Genomic DNA, 18,841 nt, shown 5'->3' on the forward strand with positions numbered 1-18,841 from the left:
CGCTGTCCGACTTGGCGGTCAGTGTCCCCTGGGTGGGCAGTCCAGTCTGTGAAAGGGATGAACAAGTGGCAGGTATGGTGGCAAGCTTCAGGGGGAGCTCGCTGTCCTCTCTGCGCTCTGAGCAGCACCAGGGACATTTCCATTCTTCTGCTTGGCCCGCCAGTCCTGGTCAGGCCAGAACCCCTAGCACCTGCAGGTCTTCACTGGGGAGTGCCCGTTCTCTACAGGGTGAAGACACCCTCCAGGCACCACGCAATGCACGCTGGGTGGCCAGGCGCCCTTCCTTTGTAAAGGCCATTCCAGGGCCAGATAGGAAAGATGGAAGGGGGGTCCAATGTTTCTCTCCTTCTTTTTTTCTTTTCTGGTCTTGCATAAAAAACGACACTATTTCTGCATGAACAATATTAAAATGAGGGCTAAACAAGTTCTAAAAGTTTCCAGATTTGTAGAAAGAGTAAGAATGGAGTTTAGTGTTCAATCAGTCTCAGATGATTTACGCTCACGCAGCAGTTTCACTGAGTGCCTAACGTCATTCAGCCATCTCTAGACCAGTGGACAATAAAGCTGATTACTTCAGGTCCACACCCAGCTGCACAGGGGGACTTGCACACATGCCTCCAACTGCCAGCCCCTGAGCTCCCTGGAGAGCAAGGGGCACTGCCCTCATGGTCCACAACGGAAACATCCAATCGCAACACAGGCAGCAGACACAGAGGAAGGCAGAGCGACTAGTACTGCAAGTGACTGGATGTCCCGTGTCCCCAAGGCTGAGGCCATTCTTACAACACACATGCCACACTGCCTGGCTAAGGTACGACAATCGATGTATTTAAGTCATTTTTTTGGCGACTGATGATCTCAGAGAACTCCACCACCTTGAGGGTCTGCTACTGGACATCCCTGACAGATCTGCATTCAGGAGACCCCAACTCCTTCCTGGGAAGCCATCTTTCTGAACAGATCAGGTCTCCACTTGTTTTCCTATCAATTTTCACCTTCTCATAAACTTGGAAGCAGCAAAAGCTCAGCTGAGGAACTCCAGGTCTAGCAGGTCAGTGGCTACACCTGAGGACGTGGCCTTGGCAGACAGTGGCACTCAGACCACCCAGCCATGCTCCATTTGCTGAGACTGCGGCAACGTGTGATGGACACCTGACCCTGAACTAAGCCTTCCAGTCTCCTCCCTTCCTGGTCAAGACACCAAACAAAGGCTGCAAAAGATGCTCTTCTCTTGAACAAGCCAGGGGACACCTGCCCAGCAGCAGGCCCCCCAGGCCCTCTGGCACAGAGCCCATGGGGATTACTGGAGATGGAGTTGGAGCACCAGTATAAGAACTGAGGCCAGACCCACCCAGTTAGCCTGGCCAACTAACGGGCCACCCCAGCCTCACTTCCCACCCACCTGCACCAGGCCAGGCCAAGACAATTCATTGAAAGAATCTTCTGGAAGGGGCTTCAGGATGCATGGGGACATCTAGAAGTGTGCACAGAAGGTCGGACCCCCTGGCCTCTACCTCCCCAGTGGAGCTCACACCCTGATCCAAGAACAGGGTGGGCAGCAGGGCCCCAGGGCCTCAGCCAGGATGGGCAGCTCGGCCACCGCACACCTTCCTAAACTCTGGCCTTCAACACTCCACCAGGACCTTCCTGCTCAGGCTCTGCACTTTCTCTCCACCCTGGACGCCCGATGAGAGCCTGGAAACATGACATTGTTCAGAAGCAGAGCTCTGGGAGCAATGCCCAGGGGCAGCATAGGCTCCAAGGATCGTGGTCATCCTCTGCCCAGGACTCCCAGGGAACTGTGCCCAGGTCCCTGGAGAGCCAGTGTCAGTGTCAGAAAGGCCCCCTATCCCAGCCTCCGCTACGTGGTCTCTGAAACAACACATGCTCACACCTGGCCCGTGATGGTGCTGGTGCTGCTGAAGGCAGGCCTTCCACACATGACCCTACTAAATGTGCTTTTCTGAGCAGCAGAAGTGCAGAGGGTTTCTAGGAGGGGTTCTGCTGGTTCAGCAAACTTTCTGACCACCACTCTTGGTCTGCACAAACACCGTGGGGCGCCCCACCCCAGAGCAGGCAGGAGCGAAGACGTGTGTACTCCAGGTCTCTCCAGGGACGCTGCTGCACACCTGGCCAGCATCACGCCTCGTCAGCCTCAGGGTCCCTGACTCGCTTCTGAGGCTCGCCCCCAACTGAACTCACAACCCAGGAGCAGACACCCAACAACGCACCGTCATCCACCCTGAGCCAGTGGCCACAGAGAACGAGCTGGGAGGAGCACAAGACAGCCCAGCCCGGCAGAGGTTCTGCCTGGCGGAAGCCCGGGAGAGGGCCTTCTCCCTCTCTGGGCCTCCGTTCCTTGTTGGGAAGGGGGAACACAAGAGTACCTGCTTTGTAGGTGCGTTTGGGGGACTGCTGGGAAAGGGCACCAGGAAGCAGCCCCACGCTACTGCTGTCATCCTCCCCACCCAGGTGGGTTGCCAGACAGCAAGATGGCCTGCAGGGGCCTGGCAACACTCTCTCCTAGGAAGAAGTCAGGGCTTGCATGAGGCTTTGGAGAGCTCAGGAGCCAGTCCTCCCCCGGCCACCTCCTTAGCTGTTCCCATCTCAGAAGGCCCAGACCTGTGCCAGCCTTCAAGTAGCCAAGGCAGGGGCAGCGCAGCCTCAGCACAGGAAGCCAGCTAGCGCAGACATCCTGGGTCTGCTGGCTCTGGACACCTACTGGCAGTGACCAGCACCTTCACAGGTCTGGACATGGAGCAGAGAGGTCATAAGCTGCACATGTCCCCACTCCCTGGCCCTTCGTTCTTAGACTGAAGCCCTTCAGGGGCACACTGCATGTGGTGAGGGGGCACAGAGGCCAAGCAAGGACGCCCTGGTGGCTACTAGACGAGGAGCTGGGCATGCAGAACAACGACACCGTGCGGCCACGACAGCGCAGAAGAGCCTGCAGGAGCGCAGAACCAGGGTCATGCCGAGTCGGCATCCCTCTGCCAGAGCCGCCCTTCCACGGCGCGTGCTGCACTGCCGTGCTCTGCTGGCGCTTGCTGGGGGGAGTCCGCTGTCCGCCGGACGTCGGGTTTCTCATACCCATGCTGTCACGCTACACAAGGGGCAGAGGACACGGGGACTGCCTCAAGAGTCTTGGCCACGAGTCACAAAGCGCACCCCAAACACTGCTTAATTCAGGGCAGGAACGTTCACCAAGCCCAATGGGCTGAGGCCACAGCACTCCCAGTCAGAGCCGCGGGCAGCAGAGGCCTCTGTGGCCTGCTGCTCAAGTGGCCCTCCCCTCCTCTTCATTCCTGGCTGCCATTCACACGTGAGCTATTTCTGTCCCACATTTATGTTTCCTGCTCCTGGAGAAAGGCCTTGAAGTGTGAGGGAAGGAGACAGCCACGGGCCACTGCAGGACCAGAGACAGGACATGAAGAGTGGTGCCAGCTGGGGCTGTGTGAGACCCAAGTTGACTGCTCTCCACCGAGGGCCGGGCCCTGCTGCCCAGCATCCCCACAGCTCTCCACGCCTGGTCCCCAGAATACCCGGCCACCCACCCTCCCCTCCTCTCCTCGGGTGTATCTGGGGAGGCCGCAGGCTCTAGGGCAGCCAGGGGCCCGAGAGCAGGCTCTGAGTGCTGCTCCCTCCAACGAGGGGCTCTTGGGTCTCCCCTGGGCAGGAGGAGGTTGGCCAGGGCAGCCCCAGGCCGTTTCTCCAGGGCCTTACTGCACAAGCCTTCCTCTGTGGTCAAGGGGGGGGGTCACCCTCTGGCTGGTCAAACCCCAGAGGGGCCGCCGTCCAGCAGGTGCTCAGGGTCAACCACGAACCACAGGAAGTCTTGCTGGGCAAGTGGTCGGGGACACCAGCCATTCAGCCCTGGGATGTACAGCTCTGACCCAGCAGAGAGGTGAGAAGGTAGAACTTCTTGCTAATTCACAGATCCATGATTCGGTGAGTGGGAAACCATCAGGCCACAGGCGGGGCCGAAGCCGCCATGTGTTTCTCCTCCAGGCTTGGTGCAGGGCTCCACAGAGCGTGGCACTCACACCAGAGGGCAGCACTGGTGGGAGCACACTGAGCTCGCTCTCTCCTCCAGGACCAGATGCAGGGACACTGCAGAGGAGGAAGAAAACTGGTCCCACACAACAGAGGCTGCACAGTGAGTCTTTAAGAGGGTAATGTCCAAGGGAGGGCAGGAGCCAGGGCCCGAGAAGGCCCCACCCTCTGTCCACCTTGAGCCCCACAGGCAGAGGGTGGGGACTGCAGGCAGACGCAGGATGGAGGGAAGCTGCCCCTTCTCTGCCCTACCCCTAACGTGCAATGATCATGACGCAAAGGGTCAGCAAACAGAGGCCACAGCAGAAGCCCAGGGCCCTGACGCCAACTGAGAAGACCCCCACACACACACAAGAGCAAACGCAGGGGGCAGGAGGGCGCAGGGCTGGGCGCAGGAGCCCACATGGGCTAGGAACCAGATCACAGCTCCACTAGGATAGCGACGTCCCTCAGAGTGGTGAGAGGCTTTTGAAAATGTCCCTTCATTAGAGTCTCACTCTCCTCATCTGGCTCTTCCAGGGGACAGCCGTGCTCTTTGTCCTCCTGCTGCTCTAAGAAGGGCACAGGGAAGGGAGGCCAGGCTGCCGAGGGCAGGGGCCTCCTCTAAGAGGCACACATGAGGGAACTGCCAGGCCCCGCGCAGCCTGACTAGCCGTGTCCCCCTCCGTGTCCCCCTCGCTCTGTGCAAGCCGTCTGTGGAGTGAGAGCCGCCTCCCGCCAACAAACCTGCTGGGGGATGCCTGCACACAGTGGCCGATGCCTGCCGCTGTCCAGCCTGGTGACCTGTGGCTCCACGCACACTGCCAGGGACCCCCTGGGCCGCCTTCAGGAGTGTGCAGCACAAAGTGGTCCTGAGGAAAAGGGGAAAGTCCCCAAAGGCAAATTAGAAAAGAGGAACCTACTCCTCAGGGGCACGGCCAGCCTCAGAGGGCCAGAGCCCTATTGAAACCCCGTGACCCACCACAGCAGGAGCTGGAAAGTGGGCTGGGAAGGCTTCGATCCAGCCCCTCAGGTGGCTGCCAGGAGGGGACAGGACCGCCTGCCTCTCTCTCACGCTACTTCCTCCCTCCTCAGTGCCCCAGGTCAACCCCCAGGTAGAAGGGCCCTCCTGCCCCAGTCCCAAGCACTCCTGCAAAGACCAGGCATCTTCCCCTGGGGCCCAAGAGCGCCTCCAGACAGAGGTAAGAAGGCAGCGCCCAGCAGCCCTGCTGGAGAACACTGGCTAGAGCGGGCCTGAGGCCACAGCCAGGTTCCCAAGGCCCTGGGCCTGGAGGGCTCCTCAGCTGCACCCGTCACTTCAGGCCAGCCAGGAAGCTGGCTCTGGCAGGTCCACGCAGGAATGAGGGCAGGGCACTGAACACCACATGTTCATCAAAGAGCCACCCAGGGGGGGCCCCCTCCCACGATCACCTCTGCGTGGGACGCCCGTTATGCTCATCCACATCTTCTGACAGTCACACAGTTTGGGATGACAGACAGACTCGCGTCTCCGGATCTGGCAGGGCAAGCAGCACCTGTCCCGTTGTACAGTCTCCACAGCACGGGGACTCCACAGCACTGGGACTGCGTGAACGGCCCGGCCTCACCTGCTCTGCATGCCTGGATCAGAACCACCCAGCTGGTGCGTGCAGCCTTCCTGATACAGGAGGCACCTGGTGCAGGCCGACATATCGGGTAGCAGGTGTCAAGGCCACGGCAGATGATGAGTTCTTCCCTAGTGTTGATGCCTTGATCACTGAACACACACTTAGCCCTGCTTTCCCAATACCTGGGACACGTGAAAGCCTGAGGGCACACCACAGAGTTAACAACGAAAACACGAATAAAAGTGACACCACATGCTGAGGACTATTGGAATCGAAGTCCCTGTCACAGGTGAAGAGCAGAAGAGAGAACCCTGCGACCTTCCACAGGAAAAGATAGATAGCCTGGCCCTCCAGAGTTACACAGGGGCCTCGACATCTTAGCCGACTTTGAGTTTCCTTTTGTTGTTTGTTTGGGCGCTGGGGACTGAACCCACATGCCCAGCCCTTTTTCTTTTGGAGACAAGGACTCACTAAGTTGCTAAAGCTACCAACCTCCTGCTTCAGCCTCCCAAGTCGCTGGGATCACAGGCATGTACCACCATGCCCAGCTCAAGTTTCCCTTCAAATATTTAAAAGCACATTTTGAACTAAATTCTTAAACAAAACTGCCACGTGAAGGCTCCTCCGTAGGTGTAAAATCACACTGAGATGCCTGCTTCACCTGACAGCCCTGAGCTGAGTCGCTTCGCCATGGCAGCCAAGGAACAGTTCTGGGCCTCCCAGGGAAGTGAGGAGCTCAGACAGCTGACCTACGAGCCCCTCCAGGAGGAGAGAATCTGCAGTCACTCAGTAGTGAATGGACACAGAGAAGGCAGACAGGGAACGACAGTCCGCTCCAGTCTCAATGAGCGCGACAAGAAAGAACCACAACCAATAACCTCAACCAATAACCTCGGTGCAGACATGAGGAGCTTCAGGGACCACATGCAGTCATCACCATCAAAGGCACCCAGACGCGCCCGTGCCCACCTGGAGGCGGGCAGAGCAGGAATGCTACCCTGGGCAGGAGCTGGGAACCAGGGCCCTGCCCACACCACAGGGTAAACCTGTCCTCTATGCACCTTCACCGGGGGCCTTGGTGCAGGTCCCCAGTCCACCAGGGGGGGCAGACAAGAAGGAAGTGTCACCACAGCGGGAGGTACTGCACTCCACGCAGCACCTGAGGCAGCCCAGGAGCTGGGTTCCCAGGGCAGCTCACCAGATGAGGAGTCTCAAGGGACACACGCACAGTCCACGCAGCCCTCTCCCTCAACTGCTGGAGAGGACGCCAAAGCCAGACCTCAGACTGCAGAGGAGCTCCTGCTGCCCGACCCCCCAAGCCAATCGCGCCTGTGACACACGGCTTTCTTAGGAAAAAGGAGCTGCTCCAGGCTGCAGAGGAGAGCCGTGGCTCTTTTCCTCACATATCCAGCTCAACAAACTTGTCCACTGTACACGGAACAGGGGCCGTGGTGTTCCTGCCACGGTTCCGCAGGCGTGAAGCTAGGGTTTTCTGTGGCAGCCCTCTCGAGCATTTGCCTTCAAATGCGCTTCAACAAGGATGAGAGAACAGGACGTGGGGCCAGTGCTCTGTTCCTGCAGACATGCCTGCAAAATGGACAGAGGCTTCCGCAGAAGCCAGGACCAGGGCAGCAGGCCCAGGGAGGACGGCAGAAGCCTGACGACCCCCAGCTCCCCTCTCGAGGCAATGCTCCAGCCCCCCCAGGCACATGCCAATGGGAGGCCTGAGGGTAAGGAGCCAAGGTGCCTGGCCCACACATGGGGCATGGAGGCTGAGGACACTCCTTGGCTGACCCATGCCCACACACCTCCCTGGGGAAGGTCCAGAGAAGGGAAGTTCCATCACCCGCCGTCTCCGGGCATCAGCACAAGACGCCAGCCGCAGGCAGCCTTCCGTTTGTGCTCACAGCACATCTGAAGTGTGCTCTGTGGAGACAGCAGCAAAGCCCACAGCAAGTAAGCTGGTGACGTGCCCGCACGGCGGGGACGAGTCACACCCCAGGAGCAGATGGGGAACAGAGACCCCAGAGAGGACCATGACCATCAATGGCTCCACCCCTGGCCAGAACAATGCCTGGGCAGCTGCTCGGGCCTTCTCCAAGTCAGAGTGGGCTGCCCTGCCCAGAGCCTCAACAGGACACTACCAGGAGGGCAGTGACAGTTGGAAATGTCACTTAACTCACCATCTCCATGCCCCAGAACACCCAGGCTCTGCCCGGTCATTCTCAGAGAACGTTTGCTTCTTGTGAAACCAGCAGAGAGCCTCACAAGAAAGCTGCCTAACAGACTGGTGACTGAAGCCAGGAGGAGAGGGCCTCTGTGCCGGGCAGCAGGCTGACTCCGCCTCAGATGGTCCCCTGCAGAGCGGCACGAGCAGGCCAGCAAGGACAGCCTGGGAGGGCAGATGTTCCAGGCAGGGAGAGCTGGGGCGCAGAGCCAGGGGGAGCTGGAGCCCAGCCTGGGCACTGCCTCTCCAGACCACTTGCTGGGTCTTTGTGAGCATGGACAGGAAGCCAGATTGCAGCTCCCCCCAGGCCTGATAATGGACAAAACGGGGCACAGCAAGAAAGAAGATGCCCCTGGGGATTCTTAGCCACCGTCACCTAGCACTGATCTAGGGAAGAACTCAGACAGCCCATGAGACCTGAGCTGCGACCCTGGCAGGTGCACCCAAAGTTGTATCTCAGGGCCCCCAGGGAATGGGCAGAAGCAAGCCCAAACCATCTGTGGAAGAACATGGTTATTTATTGACCCTGAAACTGTCCGTAAAAATACAGGCAAAAAGTCACAATCAAAAATCACGAGGAGCAGGGCACAGTGGCACATGCCAGTAATCCCAGTGACTTGGGAGGCTGACAGAAGGATCTCGAGTTCAAAGCCAGCCTCAGCAAAAGCAAGGCACTAAGCAACTCAGTGAGACCCTGTCTCTAAATAAAATATAAGATAGGGCTGGGGATGTGGCTCAGTGGTCAAGTGGCCCTGGGTTCAATCCCCGGTACTCCCCAGAAAGATCATAAGGAGTGGAAGTCAGGTTAGGAAGGACATCTACCCCAGAAGATCAGCACTGGTCACAGAATGGACATGAGGGACATGCATGGAGAGACAGCAGAGCCAGGCAGCGCACACACCTGGGTCCCAGCCACTCGTGAGGCTGAGTCAGGAGGGTCACAATTCAAGGCTAGCCTGGGCAACTCTGAAAGAGCCTGTCTCAAGTTAAATAAAGGGCTGAGGGTCGAGCACTTGCCTTCACATACACAAAGCCTTGGGTGCCACCCAGCACTGCACAAAAGGAAGGAAAAGGGACAGCAGGGTCCTTCAGAGGTCTGTCACTCAGTACCGTGAAGCCCAGCTGGCTCCCCAGCCCTCTGCTCCTCAGCCTCCCACCTGCCAGGGGGTGTGACAGCCCACGCCTTCTCTGGAGGAACTGTGTGCCAGTGGTCCTCAGTGATGCCAGTGCTGGCCAGAGCTGGAAGGGACCCAGGCCGAACGTGCAGATGTAAGACTGTGAACAGGTTACACAGCCAAGCCACAGAGCCCAAGAGACGAGCGCTCCACACAGAACACCCTGCAGTCACCTGGGGACACACAGAAGGACACGGGTGACAGGGAAAGGGCAGGGCTGGAAGGGTACACACGTCGGCTGGAGCTCTAGAAGGAGGAGACCAGGGTGGGACACATGGGTCAGTCCCTAGGGCTAGCCACAAAGGCCTGGTCCAGAGAGAGCAGACTGCCAGCACCAGACCACACAAGATCTCTGTCCAGAAACAGAGCCACCAGCCCAGCGCTCCAGCTCAGGGTGAAAGTGGCATCTCAGTCACTGAAACAAACCGGACCACTGGGGACTCACCCAGGAAAAGAGGAAATCAGATCCACCCTAACTCCACACGTGACTCCAAACGCGCAGGCGGCCGACAGCCTGAGAAACCTAGAGCTCCGGCTTGGGGCCAGGGCACTGCCAGATGCACTGCCCATCTAGACGCCGCCATAAGGAAACAGGAGGCAGGCACGTTCAGGTCAGCATGGGCACCTCAGCAAGACCATCTCAAAACACGAGAAAAAGAGCTGGGATGGAGCACCAGACCAATGCCAAAGGGGGGAGAGCCCTGAGTGCAGCAGATAAAGACGAAGGCCCTGTGTCTGGAGCTCGCAGAGAGGGTGAGAGCCAAGAGCAGCATCCCAACAGGACCAGAGCAGAGGCAAAGGCAAAGTCCCGTCTGTCAGGCTGGCCAAGCGGGGGGCCCAGCCCAGCTGTGGGAAGAGGCACCTCAAGCCAGCCAGGGCTACCTCAGGGCACACTCCCTGGGGACGGGGACAAAATCCCCCACAGCTCTGTCTGCTGCTCTCCCCCATAATCACCTCTGCAAACTCAGGCAGAAGACTCACTGCCACCCAGGCAGCACACCCTTCGAGGTCACTCACTGGGCATGGCTTGCAGGCGTGCCTTGGTGCCCACGCAGGAGGTGGTAGTGGCTCTGGAGGAACCAGGGGGCTGAGATGGGCTGGGCTGGGTCCCAGGACTCCGTGCAGTGAGGTGTGCCTGCAGGACAGAGGCCATGCGCAGAGACACGCCCACTGGCCACCTGTGCCTGCACTTCCCAGTCGAGCTTCCACACAGAAGCAGACTAAGGTCACAATCTCTTGAAAAGTGAAAATAAAATCAGAAACATGAGGAAGGGGAACCTCCAAAAACGAAACCTGGGAGAAACAAGTGGGCCAATCCACCTAAGCACGGGGTGAGCGGCTCACAGTGGCCTGGTCCCTGGGCTCCTTGTTCACAGAGGCCCAGGTAATCACCACAACCAGTGAGCACAGTGGCCCTGGGCTGGAGGTCTGGAGAGCAGAGAGGGTGACATGGAAGACAGGAGTCCTCCCGGGCCCCGTGGGGCTGTGAGCAGAGTGCACACGTGAGCCTGGCCAGGGCCATGCACACGCACCATCCAGGCTCTGCTACCCGAGGCCAGAAGTACCGCCCATGCCCAGCACTGATTTCAAAACACCTCCCTGAGAGAGGGAGCCAGGCCTCCCAGGGGAACTGTCAGCTCTGGGCCGGGGAGTTCCAGAGAAGAACAGGAGAAGACGAATCTCTTACCTAAAGTACTGGGGACCTGCCAGAAAAGCCAGCAGGAGGGCTCCCTGGGGCCGCAGCTGGGCAACATGGGCACAAAAAGAGATTCTCAGCAATGAAGCATTATAACCAATGGATTAAGAATCTGCGCTTCCAGACTCACAGGGACAACACGTCTGCACGGCGCAGGGTCAAGTGGCCGGACCAGCACGTGGGACTGGACAGCCTGTGGCTACACAGGGCCCTCCCAGCAGCACTCCAGCTGTCAGCAGTGGGCACAACTGTGGGTCGTGTCGGGAGAGAACCTGCTGCCTCTGCAGCTTCCTTCTGTGAGGCACTTGAAGAGACAGTGTTTGATGATTAAAATTTAAAACCAACACAGGTAGGAAAACCAAAAGCAGGAGTAAGGGGACCAGGAAACGAACATCAATCACCAAACACAATGTGCAGAGATGAGAGAGAGAAGTGCTGGGCGCTGCTGCCCGTCCATGGAATGGAAGGCCTGTTTGTTGAACAGACCGACGGGCTTCTTACAACTTATGAGCCTGCAGAACCTTTTAGGGTCCTCAGGTCAATCTGTTTGGGGTACCCACGTAGCGAAGTTGCTGGCATCCCAAGCCACACTGCATAGACATGCTAAGGGCACCAGCCCTAGACTGCGCCCCCTGCCCTCAGGCCCGCCCGCCTCTGCCTCCTCAGGGCCCAACCTGCCACCTGAAAGAACCACATGCCTTTCCAGGCCCATGTCCCCTGGCCTGGCGTGAGAAGGAGTGCGAACTTGTCCACCTTTGACTTTCCTAAAGCACCTCTCATTTCCACAGACCTCCCCAGCTTTCCCCACACAGCCACACGCCATGAGGCTGTTCAGTGGGCTGTCCTGCTCTCCCCCCAGTATTCAATTGAGATCTTTACGGTGGCGTTCATAAGTAAGATAAAAAGTTTTGTCCTATCGTGGTCTCTAACAGATTCTAAAATTAAGACTCTTTGAGCCTTATAAAGTTAGAGGACATTTTTCTGTGTTTAGAAGCAATCTTCAGTAGGGTCCACGGTGACAGAACTGGGAGAGAGCACTGACCCACACCCCAGGACAGGGCTGGGTCCTCTGCAGAGGGCAAGCCCACTGCGGTCTCTCCCTGTGGGGCACCTTGCTTGGGCTCTCCTTGCCGAGGCAGGACCTCTCTTCCATGCCAGGCAAGGTCGTGGCACCCTCTGGCTGGGCTGTCTGACTTTCCACCTCCAACAGGGACGCGTCTTCAGCTGTCTCTTCCCCGTCTGCTGTGAGACGCCTGTTATAGGTCACCAGGCTGAGCCCAGTGCCACCTCCCTCTGAATTGTCCCCTCAGCTGGATGACCACAGCCTGCCCCCTAGATCCTCTCACTAGCCCACAACACCCCTCCACTGGGGCACACACAGTCTCCGGAGGCTGTAGTTAATTTTCCTCACTTCTATGGCAAAAACAGCAGCTCCCTCATGACGTGTCTTGTCACCCCCGGATGGGCCTTGCGCTGCACCCTGCTGCTTCCCTTGCTGCTCGGCATGCTGATGCTGCCGGGGCTCTCGGCTGTGCCCACAGGCCTGACAGCCGGGAAGCAGCAGTCTACAAAGAGGCCCTAACTGACTGTGCCCCTCAAGTTCACCTTTTGGAAACACAACAAAATGTGACATGAGAACAAAACTAGCAGATCCAGCCTTTTCCACGGGAGCTTCTTTGCGTAATAAGTCACGCTGATGTAAAACCGACCAACAGGAGTTCAGGGCCCACACGAAGCCCGCGGCATCTTAAGCAACGGCAGGTCGTGTTCGAGGGCACCTGTGGTAAGGCTGCCCTGAGGCTCCAAGGCCCCGGGTCCTGGAGGCCTGCCGCCCACCACAGACAAAAAAGGCAACAGTGGGGACCCTGCATGGCTCACCCTGGCCAGTGAGAGGACCCCAGCTGTCCACGCCAACTCCTCTGCCCCACCGTCCCACCCACCCTGAGGCCATCACCTCCACCGCCCACCATGTCTGGCCTTCAGTGGGCCCCACCCCAGCTGCACACCCAGCTTGGAGCCATAGCTGCCACCTCATCCCCTCCGCAATCATGGCACACCTGGTCAGTCACCAGGAGCTTTACACCTAAGTGACAAGAAGCCTGCACACAGCCCCCACCACCCTCAGATGCAGGGCACCGCAAGGCTCCCAGCAATGTGGGCACCTCCCCACCCTCCAGAAACCACACTGGGCAGGAAGTCTGGTGGCAGCGAAGCCCTGTGCTCTCACACACACACACACACGCACAGCGCCAGGCCCGGCCCCCGAATAGGTGGCCTTCCTTTTCAATGTCTCGCTTTCCCTCTGGAAGGTCGACACTGGGGACAGGAGGCCTGGTCCTGGGTGCTATGAGAAGGCGCATGGCAGACTCAGGCATGCCAGCCACGCTGCTGCTCTGGCATTAGTTACTCATCTGCTCTCTGACCTCCGCTAACACCGAGGTGGCACTGGGCTGGGGCTCCTTGCCAGTGCCTAGGAGCCTGGCACAAGGGAGATGCCCAGGAAAGGCCCACAATGCAACAGTCAGGGAGAGGAGAGCCAGCTGGGCACAGGTGCGGGGTGGCCTCTGGGCTCCATGCCCAAGCCCCACACCGGGGCAGTCCGTGGGGTCACCGTACCTGGTCTGAGCACCCAGCCCTGCTCCTGCGTGCATCAGGAAAGGAGCCCTGAGGAACCGCAGGCGCTAACACTAGCACTGGGGTGGCTGTGGGGAGCGGCAGGCACACAGCCAGACACCTTGATGGCAGTGTGCTATTCAGAAACGTGAGCCTTGTCCCCACAGTCCTATTTCTGGAACTTTATCCAAACATTAACAGTGAGAACAATCAGCAAAGAACAAACACAAAGATCTGTATATAATAATTTTCTCGAGGTGCTATGTAATATAGGAGAAAATAAATTCGCACTGAGAGGGGAGTTTTAAGCACTAGAACATTAGGCAGGTCTAAAACACAACCCTGCTCCACCATGCGCAGAACAGACAGGTGCATCAGTACAGGCGTGGACGGGGTCCTCCGGAGCACCCACACCAGGGGCTACCTGTGACTTTCCCAGAGCTGCACCCTGCTGAGCTAAGCTACTGTGGTCCAGTGGGGCCATGGGGACATTTTCCCTCCTGCTTTATAGCTTCTGGCACTGCTGGATTTTAAGTTCAGATGAGACTACACCTACATTTCAAAAATCAGAGAAACTCAGAATTTGCTTTCATGCAAAATCAGTACAAGACACTGACAGCTCCTGACAGTGTATCCTGTGGAGGAGTGTCATACAACACCAGCAAGCAAGGAAGCAACACATAGAGGCTTTGTCGCCAAGAACCTGTGGCCCAACGGCACAGGTGTCACCTCTTTGCAGGTGGTCCTGAACTTTAAACCCAAATTGGATGTGCAAAGACAAAATGAAATACAGTCAGCTGAGAGACCAGGCAGGCACCCTGTAAGAGACCCAGGGCTGCCGCAGCGCCCCGACACCCAGCAGCTAGTCACAGTGGAGAGACAGCCGCACGGCACATCGCCTCAGACAGGAAGACTGGCAAAGGAAGGGACTCAGAGCACAGGAGCAACAGCCATCCGGGTCATCATGAAGTGTCAATTAAGTACCAGAACAGCAGCTTTCATACCTCTTTAGGAGAAATGAACAAACCCTGCTCCTTGAAAGGCCTACTGTGAGCCTGCGTCTGCTTAGGCGGGGACTGAGCAGACTGGGGAGCTGCGCAGGCCGCCTGTAGTGTGCAGTGGGCAGCACACCTGCAGTCCCTAGGCAGACCTGGACCGGGGGCTCTGTGCAAGGCCAGGAGAGCTCAGCCTAGGAAGACCCCCGCATTGGGGCCGTAGCCCATGGTCAGCACAGCTGTGCCCTGGGCTGCACACCACCTGCTCTGTCTCTAACAGAGGCCCTAACTGCCACCCTAACCTGTCATCCTGTAGAGAGGGACACTTCAGAAGAAGGTGTGGCCAGGAGGTGTAAACATGGCAGCAAGGACGGTCATGAGAGACATGGTGGCCACAGGTCCTGTTTAGGAGGAACAGACTCTCTGCTGACCTGGGAAGGGAACCCAACTGGCACTCGATGCTTTAAAAGAAACCTTTAAAGATTTTAACAAGGGCTGGGGTCCTGGCTCAGAGGTAGAACGCTCACCTACCACGTGTGAGGCACTGGATTCAATCCTCAGCACCATGTAAAAATAAAAAAATAAAGATTAAAAAAAAAAGATTTTAGCAAGATTCCCCCCCCCACCCGAGATGCATATCCCCCCCACCCCCGCCGTACAGGTTAAGATAACATCCTCATCAAGAAACGGTGCTGGGCTGACTGGAGACCCTCGGCTGCAGCCACCTAGCAGCACACGCAAAGGTCAGCTCAAGACAGACCACTGCTCTCGACACAAAAACACACAACTCAGGGAAGAAAACAGGAGGCTATTCGTAACCTTGAATTTGGCAGTGTCGTGTTAGATACAACATCAAAAGATAGCAACAAGAAAGATTAATTGAACTTCATGAAAAGAAAAAACTTTTGTCACCAGAGTAAAAATGCAACACACTGAATAGGAAAAAATATTTGCAAATCAAATATCCATAATAAATGAAGAAGCCCTAAAATTCAACAGCAAGAAAACGATCCAATTAAAAACTGGGAAAAAATTAGAATAGACATTGCTCTAAAGACATGTGAACGGCCAATAAGTATGCAGAAAGGTGCCCAGGTTACAACACAAATCCCTGCAGATTAAACGACAATAAGACACCACTTTACCCCAAGAATGGCTACTCTCCAAAAAAGTAAAATAGCAAACACTGGAGAGAGGAAAAGAAATGCTGCACAGCTCTAGAAAGAAGTAACACTAGGGCCGGCTGACAGGGGTGTGCCAGCTCCTGGCCTCCCCCTCCCCGGGGCCTGGGCGGGGTGCCCACAGACACGCCACGCCCACAGCCACAGCAGCACTGCTCCCAGCAACGGGAACCCGGGCCCCTCCAAGGGGCTGGGGGGACAAACAAGATGGGCACACACCCCACGGGAACACCGCTGGCCTCGAGAGGGTAGGAGGGCCTGACGCTCGCCACACTCCTCACACCTGAGCCTCCAGCAGAGACGTGTGGACGGAGCCAGGGCGGAGGGCTCCACTCCTGGGCATCAGACTCAGGGACAGGAGCAGCACGGCGGCCAGGCTAGGGGCAGAATTTGAGTGTGGAAAGGTCAAAGAGCCCCAGGGATGGACGGGAGCACACAAGAGTGGGCAAGCACTTCATGCCACTGAGCCACACACCTGAAATGGGCTAAGATGCTGGGTGCTTTCTTCATGGACTCTATTTCACCACAAGAGGTAAAAAACATGATGAGCAAAGACTTCACGTTGGAAAACAGGCTGAAAGCAGGGGCTGCTTCATTAAATGATGGGAATGACCTTCAAGACACAATAAAGAACACAAGGGGCCTGGGAGGGACAGCAGCAGGATGTCCTGTCCGTGTGGCTCACCTGGCCCCTGCTGTGGCACTCATCAAGGGGTTGCTGCCTGTGTGTTCTGAGACCCTCACCCATGCCCCCTGAAAACCCCAAACCAGCACCAGAGCCGCAGAGCAGCCCCGCCACGGTCTGACCACAGAGTCACTGCTGGTGACCATCTTGAGGAGAAGCACAAAAATAGACCCAGAGACTCAAGAGTTCAAAGCAGGAGACACAAGGGAAGGAGAGACCACATCATCCCCTCAGGGCTCCCACTGCACCAGTCTCTAGGAGAATCGCTGCCTGTGACTAACTGCCCTCACTGAACCTCGGGTGTCAGAGGCCCCAGGAAGCCACAGGGCCTGGGGCCCCGCCTGCGAGGTGTAGCTCCTCCTCACAGCTGGGTCTCCTCGGGCTCTCAGCCTCAGCCCTCAGCCTCACCTCCCTCACCTGCAGCGGGAGCGGCTTGTTCCCCAGGAGGAGCTGGGAACAGGATGCATAAGCTCCAGTCTGTAAGCATCCTTCCCTCCCAGGGCCAGGGGACAGAGAAGGGCCACAGTCTACCTCCCAGAGCTTGGGGGGAATGGAAGACACAGGCGGCTCCGGGAAGCAAGATGAAGTAAGCACTTCTCAGCTAAAACAGTCTTCCCTCCTCACACAATGCACAAAGTCAGTACTGCAGACAGGAATTTTTTTTTTTTTTTTTTTTTTGATACTGGGAATTAACCCCGGGGCACTTAACCACTGAGCCACATCCTCAGCCTTTTTATTTTTTAATTTGAGACAGAGTCTCACTAAGTTGCTTACAGCTTCACAGAGTTGCTGAGGCTGGCCTCCAAATTGCAATCCTCTCGTCTCAGTGAGCCACTGGTATCACAGGCATGTGCCACCGTGCCCAGTTTAAGACACCCCTGATTTTCACTCTTGCATCTTCCTTCAAGAGTTAAAATTATTGTGGTCCTTAGCAGATCTAGTGTGGACAGGTAGAAAATAAGTGAAAACCAAAGTTCCTGAAACGAGACACGTGGCACCCAGCCAGACAGGACTTGGCCTTGGACTGCTGCTCTGCCTCTGGAGCTGTTGAGTGACAAGGTCCAGTCACAGGATGGGATTCACAAGGCAGAGACCGACACAGCCCCAGAGTGCGCCCTGGCCCTTGCTGTGCACCTCAACATCGGCCAGTGACAGTCACCCCAAGTGCCCACCTGGAAGCCACTGGAAGCCCCGACGCACACGCCACCCGCAGCAGGGGTCAGTTCTACCTGCCAGGACCTGGACCACCCATGAACACGCTAGAGGTCCCAGGCTTTCTCCTGGGGGACCTCACGGAGCCACCATGCAGCTCTGCCTATGTTTTGGACTGCTGTACCCACTAGCCCTTTTCTGAGGCCAAAAGCACCGATAGGCTGCCCAGTCGAAGGGTCACGTGAGAACATGGGCAGGGCAGATGCGGCCCTGGGGCAGCTGAGGGCCGAGATGCCAGGAAAGGCCTTCCCATGAGCTCCAGAGGTCTTCAGACGGTGCCCGTGGATCTGGACAGCAAGGGGCGTGCTGTCCCACCCCTAGGCTCTCCAGGTGCTGCCACAGCACCACACCAACCTCCCGGCAGGGCCCCCAGGAAGAAGCCATCTTCCCAGAGCATCCTGTGGGGAGACCAGGGACCGGAGGAGGGGAGGAAACAGCAAGCGCTTCAGTAAATAAGTCCCCTCTGTGCCCAGCTTCCCCCACGCCGGCAAGCACAGGGAGCATGTGCCAAGCTGGACGTCCTGAGGGAGGGCCCTGCAGTGAGTAGCAGCATGCCTGGCCTCCCTTCTCAGGCAGTCCCTGGCCACCTCAGCTCCTGCTGCCGATCCCGGGCCTTCGAGGGCAGGCAGCCCTGGCAGGGTGTCAGAAGTGGTAGTGCTGGGCTTGGTGTTTATGTCTGGTCCAGGCAACTGGGGGTCTGTGACGACCTACTGACGCAAGAGCTCCCTGGCGCTGCATGCCAGGAATTAACCAGGGGAGGAGGAATTCTTTTTAAGAAACCACTTGGCGCTGCTGACCAGCCTGAGGCTCAGAGTGTAAGCGAGCTCCCTCTTCCCCTGCAAGCACAGCAGCAAACCCAGGACTCCCAGGCAGCTGTGGCCAGCAGATCGGGCCTAGGGCTGGACTCACCATCAGGCTGGGGGGTCCTGCGACACCCCCATCCCTGCTGCAGCTGACCACATCACCCAGCAGTCTGCCCTGGGCCAACCAACTCCCGGAGGCTCCCTCTGGAAGGGACGGCTGGGCTACGCACACCGACAGCAGGTCTTCCTGTGGAGTGACCTCAAGTATCCGCCATCTGCTGTAACCCCTTTCTCAGGAGCTGGGTGTCCGGTATAATCTCTAGTCATTGAAAGAGGAAAAAGCCGAAGCACAAACCTCAAGTCTGTGCCTTCACAATGTTGAGAGATGCAGCCATGGCAGCAGGTGAGGCCCCCAGCAGGGAAGGCCACCCCTGTCTGCCCCTCTGTGCTGTGTGCCCTGGTCAGGGGCATGAGGTGGGACCACAGAGCAGACTGCCAGCCGTGGGGCGGGCGAGGCAGATGTGTGCACACGAGTGCTTGCTTGATTTGCTTCAAGTACTGAGGCTCAGCTCTTCTGAAATGTCAAACCTCAAGGACATCGTTTGTTTATATTTA

General features: G+C 57.6%; 1 protein-coding gene across 7 annotated transcripts in view; it reads right to left on the reverse strand.

The window, feature by feature from the left end:
* The window catches only part of Hdac4 (histone deacetylase 4), a 239,497-nt gene that overhangs the window by 170,147 nt on the left and 50,509 nt on the right, over positions 1 to 18,841 (reverse strand). Inside the window, exon 1 of one of the 7 annotated variants that reach the window (XM_078018375.1) lies at positions 18,582 to 18,799. The exons of 4 other annotated variants lie outside the window; for them this stretch is intronic. Coding sequence is in view for 1 of the 3 variants with exons in the window: in XM_078018370.1 (XP_077874496.1) it covers positions 7,823 to 7,862 (40 nt within the window). In the remaining 2 variants the exon portion in view is untranslated. Of the gene's footprint in view, positions 1 to 7,822; positions 7,925 to 18,332; positions 18,474 to 18,581; positions 18,800 to 18,841 lie in introns of those variants that run through there. 2 more of the 7 variants (XM_078018376.1, XM_078018370.1) reach the window with 2 other exon arrangements.

Source organism: Ictidomys tridecemlineatus, chromosome 7, assembly GCF_052094955.1.
Source record: "Ictidomys tridecemlineatus isolate mIctTri1 chromosome 7, mIctTri1.hap1, whole genome shotgun sequence".
Classification (NCBI taxonomy): domain Eukaryota; kingdom Metazoa; phylum Chordata; class Mammalia; order Rodentia; family Sciuridae; genus Ictidomys; species Ictidomys tridecemlineatus.